The sequence below is a fragment of the Podarcis liolepis genome (assembly GCF_965112155.1).
Source record: "Podarcis liolepis genome assembly, chromosome: 12".
Classification (NCBI taxonomy): domain Eukaryota; kingdom Metazoa; phylum Chordata; class Lepidosauria; order Squamata; family Lacertidae; genus Podarcis; species Podarcis liolepis.
Genome location: NC_139563.1, coordinates 38251551 through 38267540, shown reverse-complemented (window position 1 = coordinate 38267540; position 15990 = coordinate 38251551). Strand labels below are relative to the sequence as shown.

General features: G+C 42.6%; 1 protein-coding gene across 2 annotated transcripts in view; it reads left to right on the top strand.

Moving 5' to 3' along the window:
- Positions 1–7733, top strand: part of COLQ (collagen like tail subunit of asymmetric acetylcholinesterase) — a 41024-nt gene extending 33291 nt beyond the window's left edge. Inside the window, exons 13-17 of one of the 2 annotated variants that reach the window (XM_083468399.1) lie at positions 23–162; positions 1011–1130; positions 3001–3121; positions 3517–3619; positions 5475–7733. In XM_083468399.1, coding sequence (XP_083324525.1) covers positions 23–162; positions 1011–1130; positions 3001–3121; positions 3517–3619; positions 5475–5544 — 554 coding nt within the window. In that variant the 3' untranslated portion in view covers positions 5545–7733. Of the gene's footprint in view, positions 1–22; positions 163–1010; positions 1131–2997; positions 3122–3516; positions 3620–5474 lie in introns of both variants that reach the window. The other variant, XM_083468398.1, reaches the window with a different exon arrangement.
- The last annotated feature ends 8257 nt before the right edge of the window (positions 7734–15990 follow it).

The following is a 15990-nucleotide window of genomic DNA, read 5'->3' as shown; positions in this document are numbered from 1 at the left end:
TGTCAAATCTGATGTTTTCTAGGGCAACTAACAATGGGGACAAAAGGAGAGAGAGGACTTCCTGGACCTCCAGGAAAATGTCTCTGCAACGCTCCGCAAAATGGGAATATCCCACCCTATGACGAGCCACTGTTTGGACAGCCTTATTCAAAGGTTCCTGCAGTAAGTGAGGTTGATAGGAGTTGATATGGGCATACTGTGTTAACAGATCCAGACCGCTGGCATGAAGTAGCCGCTTTGGTCAATTTGATCTGGGCTGCTGTGGGTTTGTCAGTGCAGACAATACAGAGCTAGATGGATCAATGGTCTGATTCGGTATGGGGCAGATCCCATGTTCCTTAACTTACGGGCAACTGTGGAATGGTGCCTGTGATGTGACTATGATGCAACCATAACTACCTCCTCCCCCTGTCAATTCTGGAGTTAAACAATTTAAAACAATTAATTGCTTAAGTTACCTCTTCGTTTGTCTCAAACTTTGGAGGTTGTTTTCTCTCACCTTCTAGACATGGAGCACCTCTCTCCCTCGTTCTTTTTCTCGAAGACTATTCTACCTACAGAAAAGAGTCTCTATTTTCGCTTGCATGAGGATGGGCAGATAGCAACACTGGTTACGTATTAGGCTAGGCCTAGGAAATCTGCCACCCTCAAAATTTTGCAGACAAAGCTTCCATCATCCCTAACATTATTGCTGTGCTGGTGGGGGCTGATGGGAGTTGGAGTTCAGTGACATGTGGAGGATAATTCATTCCCCACCCCCTGGTTTTCATTATTAGTGGAGTGTGTTCATGGTATCGGGTTCCTGGTCCCTTGATTAGAGCAAACAGTACATTCCGCTTAATTACAAGTTGTTTTTTGAGGTCAGCGGGGAAGGTTTCAGATAATGCAAACCCTTCAGATTTGGAACTGGTCTCTAAATTTCCATCGCCACTTAGTATTCTCTCCTACAGTAGGTGTTGCGGCAGCCTTGTGTCTTCTCCAACTCCTACTTTTTTATTTCTCTTTTCCAGATTTTTGTAGTGAATAATCAGGAAGAACTGGACAGGTTAAACACAGAAAACGCCCTAGCGTTTCGTAGAGATCAGAGATCTTTGTATTTCAAAGATGCTTTTGGATGGCTTCCGATTCAGGTAGGTAGGTAAATAAATGATAAATAAATAGTTCAAGTTTTGTAAGCATTTCATTCCATTGGAACTAAAAAAAATTATGTTTAAAATATTTATTGGGTGAAGTGAATTTCTGCAGCAGATGAACTCTCAATTGTCCCCCGCCCCACCCCCCGCCCGAATATATATCAGAAAAAGCAAATATCACTGAATAGAATATGGCAGACATAAACAAAACAAGTGGTCTATACCAAACCCCCTCCCCAACATTTCTCCGATGAAAATAGGGACGTCACATTTCATAATGATCATTTTACTATTTTTACCTCACACATCTTACTGGGTTGCCCCAGCTGCTCTGGGCAGCTTCCAACATATATAAAAACATAATAAAACATTAAACAATTTTTAAAAAATCTTCCCTATACAGGATTGCCTTCAGACAGCTCAGGGGTTGGATAACTCTACACCCTCCAACATTTCTCCAGTGAAAATAAGGACATCCTAAGGGAAAGTGGGACATTCTGGGATCAAATCAGAAACTCGGAGGGCTTCTGTAAATTCAGGACTGTCCCTGGAAAATAGGGACACTTGAAGAATCTGCTATACATGTATATCTGTATAATGTGAAAGGGCAGTTTGCAGGGCGAGCCTAATCCCCAGATCAGCTCACTGGAGGGAGTTAGGATGGGGCAGAGAGTTCCTCCAGCAGAGCAGAGGGCACCTCTGTAGGCATAAATCTATTTCTGCCAGCAGTAGGCCCTGAAACAGGCATCTAGCAATTGGGTGTGTATGTGTCAGACCTGGCCTCGAATCCATTGGACTCAGATTCCCTTCATTATTCCAAGAGGCTTCAGGATCAGGAGCATCAGCTACACCATTCAATCACACACACACCCCAACACATACACACACTTCAGATGCGATGAATTATATGCCATTTCACTCCACCACACTATCCTGCCTGCGATTTCTCTGCCCAACTGCAGTCCTATATGCATTTACAGAAGAAGAGAAGAAGAAGAGTTTGGATTTGATATCCCGCCTTTCACTCCCTTTAAGGAGTCTCAAAGCGGCTAACATTCTCCTTTCCCTTCCTCCCCCACAACAAACACTCTGTGAGGTGAGTGGGGCTGAGAGACTTCAAAGAAGTATGACTGGCCCAAGGTCACCCAGCAGCTGCATGTGGAGGAGCGGAGACGCGAACCCGGTTCCCCAGATTACGAGACTACCGCTCTTAACCACTACACCACACTGGCTCTTACAGGGGAGAAAGTCCCCTTGTACACAGTGGGGTGTGCTTCTGAGTAAGCACGCATGGGATTGCACTCTTCAGTTTCAGAATTGTGTAGATAAATATCCCATGCTTATCTGTACCACAAACTGCAAAAACCATTGTCCTGGTTTGATACTCCTTAATCAGTCTTAAGGGATACAGACTGCAGAAAAGTACGTTTCTTCACCTCATACTTAAGACTGAAGCAATTAAGGGAGAGACTGATTACTCAATCAGCAATATTACGTCTGTGCTAGTCCTGAGGGTCCATGATTCTATGATCATGGGCTATGTAAAAAAAAGGAATGGATTTTAAAATACACACCCTTCAACCTAAATTCACTGAACTCCTCAAGGGTAAGTAAAGGCCTGCCATAAAATAAAATGGTTTGCATTCTGGCTTGGATGTAAATTGTTAGAGGTTCTGGAAGTACTCGTATTATAGCTGTGAGGACTCTGACACAAACATTTCCAGGGGATTGTGCAGTTGGCTGAAGTGGCAGGGCAGACACCTAATCTTCAGCAAGTGAGAACAGGAATCACATGTTCCTTTGGTGCCTCCTTTTCCAAGATGTTTATAGTTCCACTCAAGTATCTGTTTCGTGTTTATTCCAGCAGCTCACGCCTTTTTATCCTGTGGACTACCCGCTGGAAGATGGCAGCACCTGTGGAGACGGGGTCCTCCAAGATGGTGAAGAATGCGATGATGGCAATAACATAGTGACTGATGATTGTATAAGTACGTTTGATGTTACCAATTCTCGTTTTCTTGCTTTAATATACACAAGGATTCTCAGATAAATGGAAAGCCTAATTCATATATACACAAAGATTCTCAGATAAATGGAAAGCCTAATTCATATACTTCACTGTTTCCACATGTGATCTGGATAAAAAATCAGCAAAACACTCAGGAAAAGCTACTTTCATTAAGTGGGAAAGGGCTGGTATTTTACTTTTCAACAGATAGTTTTGTAAACATACACAGGCAAGCAAACTGATTAATCTTGGAGTTAATGGGTGATGTGGAAGAAAGTTCACGCTGTCCTCTAACATGCAAGTAGCTAGCTAGCAGCTGCAAATAACCCCATTTATGTATTTATTTACCCTTCTCTTTTATTTCGGGTTTATTAGAATGTCGCCATGCTTATTGTGGAGACGGCTACCGACACGAAGGTGTAGAAGAGTGTGATGGGAAAGATTTTGGATACTTAACTTGCAAAACGTATCTCCCTGGGTAAGGCAAATTTAAGTTATTTTTGTCACATCATGGGAGAGTATGATTCGTTTTAAAAATCCACAAAAGATTGGACTGGGAAGGAGGATGGAGGCAAAGGTCTGTTTTCATTGCTTTGCTCCACCAGGAACCAATGGATGGTTGGTTTTAGTGGGGGGGGGGGCTGATTCCTGTGGCCCCAATCACATGTTGTCTGTGGTTGCTTGGAGACAAAGGGAGGGATCCCTCTTCACCTTGAATTAATAGTTGTAGGGAAGTAACTGGCTGTGCCTCTCTATGGTGACCCCTTCTTCCCGGTGGTCATTTCAATGATGATGATCCAATCTCCCTTTGTTTTACCTGGTGGGGAGGAGAATTGGGCAGGTGGAAGATGGGGTAGAAATATTCTGAGGAAGTGGGTACAGTGGTGCCTCGGGTTACATACGCTTCAGGTTACATACACTTCAGGTTACATACGCTTCAGGTTACACACTCCGTTAACCCAGAAATAGTGCTTCAGGTTAAGAACTTTGCTTCAGGATAAGAACAGAAATCGGGCTCCGTCGGTGCAGCGGCAGCAGGAGGCCCCATTAGCTAAAGTGGTGCTTCAGGTTAAGAACAGTTTCAGGTTAAGAACAGACCTCCGGAACAAATTAAGTACTTAACCCGAGGTACCACTGTACTTTGGTACTAAAGCTGTTGGGACACAATAGCTAACTCCGCAGATATGACCCACCATGGGACTTCAAGAAACCACTGGCTAGAAAGACCTAGGGAGACCTAGGTCTCATGCATCAAGGCATCTTGGGGAGTAGGGACAACGTCCTCAGATTTGTTTCACTTGGCATCTCTAGGAAACTGAGGAGGAAGAGGAGGCTCCGCCATCATAGTCCTCTTCTCTCTCATGCACTAATTACTTACAATTACCTTATGTTGTTGGGAATATCCCCAAGAGTCATGAGAGACTCATAGATGCATAAATTTTAACTGAAGCAGATGGAGAGGCCACCTTTGTTTTTGTGCAAGTGTAGGACGTCTCTACTGTTTGCGGATTCTCTCCCCACCTGATTTAGGCACCCATGAAGTCTACACTTGAATTAGAAAAGAGCTAATTAAGGCTGTGGTTGCTGTTAGCCATCAGTTGTACACTGGAGCGAGCTAAAAACATATTCATGCGGTACAGAGCTGTAGTGCTTCTCTTTAGTCCAGCAGGAAATTGAGGTCACACCCACACCCCAAAGAATCCTGGAAACTGTAGTTTACCCCCTCACAGAATGACCATTCCCAGCACCTTTAGAAAACTACTGTTCCCAGGATTCTTTGGGGCAAGCCATGCGCTTTAAATGTATGATGTAAATGTGACTTTAGCTGAGGCCTTTGTTTGCTTGTAATCTGACTTGCATGCATTGGTATTAATAGCTTCTTCTGGTCAGCAGTATTTTACCTGCAATAGCTGTAGCTGTCAGGTATCATTACGATCTTACAGGAAACATTCCATTTGCAAATGAAATTATCTGCAGAGTTCTCATGGCTCCTGAAAGAGTAATGTGTTAATTGGCAGGAATAAAGAAAACACAAGAGTCAGTTCTGCAAACCCTCGTCTGTACTAACTCTCAGGATGTAAGTTAACTCCTTACAGCACCTTTTACATCAATGGGACTCAATAAACAGACATTTTAGGAAAGCAACCATAAAATGTATTCACGTTAAAGGTTGATATTTGGTCAAGATTTTGAAAACCGTATTTGCCTCGCTGCAAAACGCTGCAATCAAAATCCATCTGTGGACGCCCTGATAGAAATAAGATATAAAAATCAACTGGTAAAAAAAGTGTCATGTGTAATAATGACTGGTGTGTGTTCATCTTCTGTCTTAGGTCTTATGGAAAATTACGCTGCACTTCGTTTTGCAATATTGACTCTACAGAGTGTCGATACTTTACATGAAAAGTGAGCCCTGTAATATGTGAGTATCCCACGTACGACATCCATACATCAGGTGCTATGTTACCATCAACCCAAGACTGAGCAATAGACAAGCAACCCATCTCTATGATAAAAAACAACAACCAATGTCCTGCTGCTCGTGGTGATTGGAGATGTGTTTTTAAATTGGCTCACACTGGAAGAAAATAGGACCACTGAATCCTGTCTTAGTAGAGAAATGTCACAGTTAAGACTTACTTTTTCCATGGCTGCTTACAGGAGTTCCTCTTCACAACAGGAAAACCAAATAACCGGAATACTGTATTTTACTTCAATACTGTTACTTCATAAAAAACACAATTATACCTCAACTTGGCACTCCTAGTCCTACAGATAAGCTCTTTGGGTGTTTTTGTTTTTTTTAAAAAATATTTTTTTCCAGTATAAACACAAAGCATAGTCTGGTTGCAGTGTTTATAAGGACTATTTATGGGGTTTTTTTCTCATTACCATGTGAACTTTGTACATGCTTTAGCTGCATGAATCAATCATGTGTTCAAGTGAGAAGTCCTGGGTTTGTATATATTGACTTGGGGCAATTAGGCTGCAGTCCTATGAGCACTTATGTGGGGGTAAGTCCCATTAAACTCACTGGGACTTACCTCTGAATAGAGATGCATAGGATGGCACTGTTAGTTAAGTGGAAGAGAACCAGATCGAGGAACTGATTAGCTTTATTTACATTGCAATTCTATGTATGCCAACTTGGAAGTACTCCCAGGTTAAGTGGATATAGGCTTAGAAACAGAAATTGTATAACCACGTGAGAGATGTAAATAGACTGAAATATATCGAGAGTGACTGAAATGGAAGAATTCAAAAGGGAGTCAACACTTGTATATAATGAATTCTTCAGCGTCAGATTATTTCTTTGGGATGCTTGACTCATGTGGGACATGCTCTCGAAAACAAAGTCCTACTGCCCCTTACAAGTTCTTAGACTTATAACACTATATCCTGTGTCTAATATGCCTGAAATCTGCATTCTGAATTATGCAACAGAATGGAGGTTTGCACCTTGAAAAGCTTAGAATTGCCTTAGAGACTATTGTTGCAAAACTGCTACCATCAACTTTCATTTTAGTTGTTATGCCAGGAAGTGTTACTTGCTTTCTCATGTACCTGATACTCAGTTCTACTGGTTTCTATCTAGAAATTGCTTTCCAGTCTCAGCTTTGTACAACAGGATTATTGGCCACGTTCATACATCATCATGGTTTAGTGTGACCTTCATGAGCTGAAATGAGCCCAGGCGATTGTTGGGTTCACACATTCCCTCCATTTTTCTGTCTGCATGGTTTGAGGGAGGACTTCAGCAGTGTTTAGGTACTTTCTCTTAATCTCAGGTTTCCATTGCACGTGGACTGGGGATTGTGGTTTGCACTATGCTTAGTTTAAACAAGCCAGTTTTATAACCCATGGTTTGAATTTGGGAGGTTTTTGAAACTGCCCTGGGTTCATATTCCAGTTTATATTCCAGAACAAGCAGAGTTTAAGAGGAACTGAAATTAATCACTGCTGAAATCCTCCCTTCAGGCTAATCAAAGGTAGAAAGGGGAGGGAAAGCACACATGTCCAAACCTTGCTCAGGATCCTTCCAGCTTCTATTTGTCGTGCTAAACCATGGTTTAATGTGAACACAGCCACTTGTGTATATATTCCTATTTGTATAGCCGATAGGAGTCATCCCATAGCGTGTTATTCAGATTATATGTTGTATAGATTTTGTATGTATATATGCATATATATATATATATATTCCAAGTGGATTGGTCAGAGATGGTTATGTTATCTTTGAAAGCATTTGAGATAATTACTGATTACCTTTCTAACAGATACTAAAGAGCAAATTTCATGTTGGAAGTATACTGAGTTAGATACATGTGGAAGTTACCTTAAATTTAGATAAACCTCTGAGTAAATTCTTCATACAGTGACGTGTGGATTCAGGTTTCAGAAAATTAAGATAAGACATTCTTTTCATATCTGTCAATATTCCTGTTTTCCTTTTCTTTAACGGTCTAAAATGTTTGTTTGAAGTACATGAACCCATGTATAACAACAGCTATCGTTGTTATGTTATGTTACTTCCATAGGAGTTGAATAAGAAAGATATTATACAATTATAATAAAAATTAAAGTAAAACCAACAGTTATGCAGACATTTTTACCACATGGATAGATGTGTGGATTACAGTGTGAATGCAGATTTATGCTAAAGTAATGTGGTAAGAGTTTTAAAAACAAAAGACAGTGAGTTAATTGGGATAGATATTTCTTATCTGAATTGCTTACAGTATTGTGAATTTTAAGGAAACATAAGTCCATGGAGCTCAGCAGGACATCATTTAATTCCAGTCTTAATTTCAGCAGCTTTCAGTGTGCCAAATTTTCCCTGGAACATGCCCAATGATGCTAACTTGCATGGCCACTTGGGGGTGACATGCGTACTGTATGTGCAGAAGAAGAAACAGGGTGTCCATCAGGACCATCCCACCCATGAGGCAAGGCGAAGAAACCGCCTCAGGTGGTAGGATCCACGGGGGCAGCAGATCCCGATGTGCATCTATATTCCCTCCTTGTTCCTGATACAGATCTATGCCTATCACTTCTACCCTGCCGGGGAGGGGAGCATCATTTGATCATTTGCATCAGGTGCAAAAATGTCTTGAGCCAGCCCTGGTGTCCCTACTGTGTAAACTTGAACAGGGGAGGGGAGGGGGGAGGGAAGAGTAGACTAGATTCCTTTCCAGCTCCCTCCCAACTCACCGCTGAGCAAGGTCTTGGAGCAGTACATGAAGTGGTCTAAGCACAGAGTGGGCGTGACCTGCAGCCTGTGTCCTTAGATGTTCTGTGAGAGAAGTGGAAGGTTGCCCTGCCACCGTGCTGTGTTCCAGCATGGAAGTGGCACGGCCAGTGCTATTTTTATAGAGGAAGAGGTGCCAGAACTCACCATGAACAGCTCCCTAGTTCTCTTAGAATGGCAATGGCACCCACCTCAGAGGTACCAGCAAGTTCCAGCTGAACAAAAAGCCCTGGGCATAGCATCTGAATGGACTCTGTGGGAGCGATCATTCTTTGTTATTTGGTTTATGGAGTCTGATGCAACAGTGCTGGATTTAGGATGGTGCGGGCGGTTCCAGTGCATAGGGCACTGAGCCAAGAGGGCACAAAACAACAACAGCAGCAACAACCACCACCACCACCACCAGGGCCCTTTTTTCAGCCAGAACTTGCTGGAACACAGTTCCGGCACCTCTCAGGGGGGGGCCATTGCCATTATAAGAGAACAAGGGAGGCATCCATGGTGAGTTCCAGGTATATAGGAACTCTTACAGGTACAGTGGTACCTCAGGTTAAGTACTTAATTCGTTCTGCAGGTCCGTTCTTAACCTGAAACTGTTCTTAACCAGAGGTACCACTTTAGCTAATGGGGCCTCCTGCTGCCGCTGCACCGCTGCTGCACGATTTCTGTTCTCATCCTGAAGCAAAGTTCTTAACCCGAGGTACTATTTCTGGGTTAGCGGAGTCTGTAACCTGAAGCGTATGTAACCCGAGGTACCACTGTATAATAACACCTAGATTTATACAGGTACCTACTCAATTATTGTGAAAATAAGAAATATTTAGAGGGGGCGCCAAATTTTGTCCTCACTCAGGATGCCGTATTACCAAAGGCCACCTCTTTGGTATTTGCACCATATGATTAGATTAGCAGTTTTTATTGTAATTTCTTCAAAAAGCAAAGGAACTAGCTATGTCCTTAGCGTCACCCAGTAGTAGAAAACACATGATTTGCACTCAGAGGTTCCCAATCCCTTGGTCTCTCTAGGAATGGTTAAGGAAGGCTAGAGGTTCTGCTAGTCACTGCAGGGCACCAGGTTGGGAACACACACAGGCAGCAGTTTCCTCAAGAGCCATTTGCTGCAGAGTAATTACATGTTCCCGGGAAACATTTGATTAAGGGCTCAAGTTACTGAACCTTCGCTATGTGCTGCTGGCAGAAAGACGGTGTGAAGAAGACAAATGTGAAATGTGAAGTCTTTGTCAGTTCACCAGTAGTGAATAGCGGATGTCTGCTAAATCCATTAGAGAACTCTGCAATTTACTTTGCCCAGACAAAAGCAGCTCAGATTAGAAAATGGGAGTTGGTGGTAAATGCAGATTGACCTCCCTCTTCCCTTCTGTCTCATTTCTAAGGTTAATGTATTTGTACAGTACCCCCAGAGATGTGCACAAGTCCTATTCTCCCCCTTCTCATTTCTATATTGGTGTCTGGCAACACTCCAAGTTCTAACAGGCTGGAGGAAAAAAGTCTTGTGGCATGTTTTGATTGCATTTGTGATCACTGAGCCAGTTAAGAGAGAAGACCTATGGCCAATTTGTTCAGCAATGGAGATGTTGTGTCTGATAGGGTCAGCCAATCGAAATTGTATTAAGGGAATGCACTCCTACTGGAAATTACATTACAGATTTATTTTATTTAATTTCTGGAAAGAAATCAGAGAAAAAAAATAACTTGGTTATTTATGCTTCTTTTCCCTATTAGGTTTTTTTTTTTTGCTTTTCCAGCAACTTGTGTATATGTGCTCCTCTATGAAAGGATGAATCCTCAGTGAGTCTCCCTCGGGGGACGGCAAACCCTTCTTCCTTGGAGGTTTTCAAGCAGAGGCTGGATGGCCATGCATCATGGATGCTTTAGCTGAGATTCCTGCATTGCAGGGGGTTGGACTAGATGACCCTTGGGATCCCTTCCAACTCTATGATTCTGTGTTTCTAGGGGTAGGTAGCTGGGGAGGACAGGGATCCAAATAAATGCCACATATCTGAATGTGTTTCAGTCTTGCTAACTCTAGTGATGCGATTTCTCCTTTCATTAGGAACCAGGAGAGGAAAGAAGGAGACTTTCTTCTGCTGCAAGGAATAACCTTGTGGTCCAGCTCAAGCGTAACAATATAAAATTAAAGGTGACAAGAATTAAACTTGGCTGGAAATCACACCCTTTGATCCAGCTGCCCTAATTTTCCTACTGTACAGGGGTAGATGGTGAAGAAGAAGCAAACTATCAGCTTGTAGACACTCTCTCCTGGGGGACTTTCTAGAATTGGTCTTAGTTAAGACCTACATGGATTCAAGCATAGGAACACATGGAAGTGCTATATGTCAATTCAGATTTGGTGGTTGTTTCTGTTGGGAAATTCCATTCCACCTTTAGTTGCAGACATGGAACTGTTACGTGTCACATGTCTGTTTACATACCAGCACATTCTGCTGGGAACTTCCGTTGTGTGTATAGCTTTTGCTTTAGACTCTCTCGCCGAGAAGACAAAGAGAGAGACGACATGTTTCTTTGTCCTGATTTATGATTAATAAATCCGTAGTTGTAGTATGCTTCCACAAGCCTCACGCCTATGCTCTGCTGATATAGTGTGCCCTGGCTTTGAAGCCTGGGTCACTGATTTATGTCAGATCAGAGGCCAATGGGTCTTTCCAGCAGAATGGCTGGAAGGAAACGACCCAGCTAGGGCTAACCAGCTGGTCTTTTGACCCTCTGCATGCCGACAGTTTCCACAGTGATGGGAGGAGGGGCTCCCAAGGGTGGGCATCTGCCCATGGAAATTAGTAAGGTTCTATGATCCTTTATAAAATGCCTTCCCTAGGGCTATAGGCCGTAAAAGCAACCCACAGGAAACAATGGGTTTAACTTGCAAAATTAAAATATTAATTTTAGGAATAGGAACCCCCAAAAGTTTCAATAGTCCACACAAGATGGACTGTTGCAGCTGTAACTGTGTCATCAGCAGCAGAAAGTGTGATAAAATGAGAGCTCCACGGAAAACACAGTACTGCAATGGTTTGACAAAAAACATTGCTCAGTCAATTGTTCTGGAGCATCCATACAAAGGATGATCCTTGAGGAGATATTGGCTGGTGTGGAAGCAACCAAAACCTTTGAAGAACTGACCACGCTATTCCTTTTCCATTCTCAAGAAACACATCCCACCAAGAGATATCCCAAAAAATACTCAAGTGTTGTTGCTACTCTTTAATTACCTATAATATTTGTAGTGAAGCCATGGGATGTGGCAGTTGGTCCACATCATCCAGCCCAGATCCCTTAAGTTGTGAGTTAGCTCAGATTTCTCTGTCCCGTATTTTGCATTAAGATAGCTTGGGAGGAGCATTGTGGCGTAACCTAATGAGGATTTTCCATACTGTCAGCACTTCAGAATGGAATGATTTCTCCTCTGAAGGGACACCCATTCAGCGTTGCCTTAGCTGCATGCTAAATCCAGGCTTGGACACATACTTAACAATCCTGACTTAGGCAGATGATCAGAAGTTTCCGCACTTTATTTAGAGAGGTGAGCTGTGGCAGCGTCCCAGAGCTTGTTTCCTTCCATAATTTAGGCAACCCAGAGATTTGTAGTAAAAAAAAGGGGAATCCACCTGGCCTACGCAAAAGTCAGATAAATCCACAACAGTGTCAAAATAGCATTTACGGCACTCTAAATGCTTATTTCGGTCAAATAAACAGGTAACTTTATCCTTATTGCCGTTCTGTTGAGCTTTGTGGTTTGATGGAATTCGCCTAATAGACGGCGGGCTGGAAAGTTGTTGTTGGGTGTCGATTTCAGTGTGATATACCTGAGCTCCTCTGATATAGAGTTACAGGGAAAGAATGGGAAATTGTGCCTTAGAGAAGACCCAGCAAGACCTAACCATGATAAATTGCTTCTCGGTTGCACGATGGAGACTAGATGCCAGCTGTTAAGCGAAAACCAAGTGGAAAACCATGACCTACTGGAAAATATTTGAGGCATGTCTAGTCTCTGAAGATGAGATACGAGCGGACAATATCAACCCTGAAAACAGATGCTAAATTAATTGGGGTAGGGTTGGCAGAAAGCCACAATCGGAGTGCTGGCGAAGACGAGAGGCAAAAGGGAAGGGGGAAAATATCCGCACGCTTTTCAAATCTATTTGCATCTGCACGTACCAATGGGTGGCAACCAAGTTCTACAATATGCTACTTTGAATTCTGTACCAAAGGCATTAATAAGAAAATGTTCCATTGCTTTGTCTGCTTCACCTAGTACCAGGCATAGGAATGGAGCTATTTGGGATCAGTGTCCTGCTCAACATTGCCCATCCCGCATATTTCTAGGATCCTAAGCTTTTCCACAAAAAGTGCCAGGCATATTGCCTACATATTGCCTAGGGGGAGACCTCTCCATCTTTGAACACATGTTGCATTGCCAAAAGCACAACCCAGTCAACTATTAAGGGGAGGGAACAAAAAACAGCCAAATGAGGACTGAGCAAGCACAAAACACTGACTTTTGAGGGAGAGCGAAATCAGAAAATTGGAGAGGATAGCTTGAGAATAATGAACAGGACTGTGGCCGAAACCCTGAAAAAGAGCGCTCCACACCACAACATTTTGTTAGTTCCATTGGTTAGTTCCATAGCTGGGTGGCACTGGGGTCTCTAATTTAGAAAAAAAAACCCATCCTTGATGCTCCAAGCGGTTAACAACATCGATTTAGTTCCTCAACACCCTCGGGGCAATTTCCTAGATTATTTGGGAGAAACCGCTTGCAAGACTAGTTTTGCGGAGTGCGGTTCCGCCTTGAACTAGATTTCTTCACTATTACTGCCAAAATTCTCTGTATTTTTCAAGCCACCATTCCCATCTAGCAGAAGAGATAGACACGCAATTCTGCATATCATCGTGAAATGAGTGTGCATCTGGATACACATCGAACCAGATGAGTCTCTTGCTGCAAGACTAGTTGTTTTACTGTTTAACTGGGCTCCTCTGGGAGGAATAGCTACTAGCCAAGAGTCCTATGTTCTACTTCCACTGTCAGAGGCAGTGGGAATCACAAGTGGGGAAGAATGATGCTAATAACACACAGAGACAGAGAGACGGGTTGATGTTTATTGTATTATCAATACAGTTGTACCTTGGTTTTCGAACAGCTTAGTTATCAAACGTTTTGGCATGACCTGGAAGTGACCGTTCCGGTTTGCAAACTATTTTTGGAAGCTGAATGTCCGACGGGGCTTCCGGTTGGCTGCAGGAGCTTCCTGCAGCCAATTGGAAGCTGCGCTTTAGTTTCCAAACGTTTTGGAAGTCGAACGGACTTCCAGAACAGATTCTGTTCGACTTCCAAGGTACCACTGTACTTTGTTGGGAGCCGCCTAGAGTGCCTGGGGCAACCCGGTCAGATGGGCAGCATATTATTATTATTACAGTGGAACGTCAGGTTACAAACGCTTCAGGTTAGAGACTCCACTACCCAGAAATATTACCTCGGGTTAAGAACTTTGCTTCAGGATGAGAACAGAAATCGTGCTGCGGCGGTGCTGCGGCAGCAGGCAGTCCCATTAGCTAAAGTGATGCTTCAGGCTAAGAACAGTTTCAGGTTAAGAATGGACCTCCGGAACGAATTAAGTACTTAACCTGAGGTACCACATTATTATTATTATTATTATTATTATATTAGTATTAGTATTATTGGAATGGTGAAACTGTGAACACATCTGCAAATTTATCATCCTAACACTTCACTTATGGCTAAAGACAGAATTTAAGATGCCATCCATACACATGAATAGATCTTTGCCCCCTTTCCCCCTTATTCATCAGTGTCTGCTGCTCCTACAGTTGGTGAAGACTGCCCCATAGTGAAAATGTCAGGGAACAGCACTATAACTATTTCCTGAAAAGGCAGGGACTAGTTGGGGGCTTCATTCCTAGCTGAAGTATCGCTAATGATGGACAAATATGTCAATTTCGGTTCTTTTCATTTCTCATTTTTCCTAATCTTAAGTTTAGTTCTCCACATTTCTGCAGCAATTTGCTTTAAAAAAACAAACAAAAAAACCCCTCACAATTTGATATTTAGGTGGCTATTGATGACATTATTTTGGTTTAAGAAGGCCTTCCCTAAAGTGTGACCTAATAATTTTATGGAATAATTGTAGAAATGGTTTTAGTTTACTGAGTTTATTATACTGTACACCTTTTTGGTAGCTTTTGGTTATGAAGCTATTTACAAAACCTGCAAATAAATAAGAAAGCTAAGAAGTCACACAGAAACTATAGCCCACGCTTTGGTTTTGTCTATGCAGAAACGTTTTGTGTAAGAAAACCCTGCCATGCTTAAAGGCTAATCTCTTATTTCTGTCCAGCATCCCACTCCAATAATCACTATATATATGTGAAGCTTCTTAACACCGAAGCCGGCAGCCTAAATAAATCTGCTGGTATGTTCGGGACCCATTTCGTTGCCCTTCTCTTATTGTTCCGCTGCTCTTATCAGCGCTTTCCAAGCAGCAAAGTCCATCTTTCCCCATTATACTGTCCCCAGCATAAGCCAGGGAGCACTAATCCTGAGCAACCCCAGGACCCGTTAACTGAAGGCTTCAAAAGACAGTTTAATTTCACGGAGAATCTCCCTCTTTGCTGGCAGGGCATTCTTCAAAGACAACTGGAAGGTTTGTCACGGGTGCCTTCCCTTGCTCCCACTGCTTGGCGCAGAGCTTGGGGGCAAATTTCTTAGGCAACAAAAGGGCAAAATGCAACCATTTAAAGCGACAGTTCCAGATACCTCGTGTTGCGAATCTAAGGTGCCTGATGAACTTTGGTTAGCCCAAACATCTAATTCTAACAGTATAAGCGTAAAGCATACAAGGTGCTTCATTCTGTTACTAAAGCATTTCTTAGCATAAAGTCCCTGATGCAGCTTCCTGTGTGTTTCAAATTTTACATCGCAGAAAGTTTAGCACAAAGCCCTGGTCCAATGTGGATTCCCCTCTTTGGAAACCTGCCTGGACTTCAGATATCACCTTATTTGTATCTGCCCATTCTTCTAGTCTCCCAAGAAGGAGCCTGGCATATAGTTTGGAGGCTACATCTAACAAACTAATGGGTCTATAATTGGCAGGGTTTTTCTTATCACCCTTTGGGGCAATTATACTCAGCTTCCACCCTTCAGGTATGCGACCTGAGCTGTTAATGTATGAAAACAATTTTGCAAAAATGTGTGACCAGAAATCAGGTCTTATCTTGTAGATCTCCATTGGGATCATGTCTTCTCCTGGAGCTTTATTAGCTAGTTGGCTTGCGATTAGCCTCTTAATCTGATTGGGCGTGAAGTCTGGCATTCTGGTAGTTCTAATAAATGAGTATAGTAAATTTGTGGGGGTGAGTATTTATATTTATATACCGCGCATCTGACTGGGTTACCCCAGCCACTCTGTGTGGCTTCCAACAAATTAAAATACAACATCAAACATTGAAAACTTCCCCCTGAACAAAAGTCAGTTAAGTTGTTTATTTCCTTGACATCTGAGAGGAGGAATTCCACAGCACGGGCGTTACTATAGAGAAGAAAT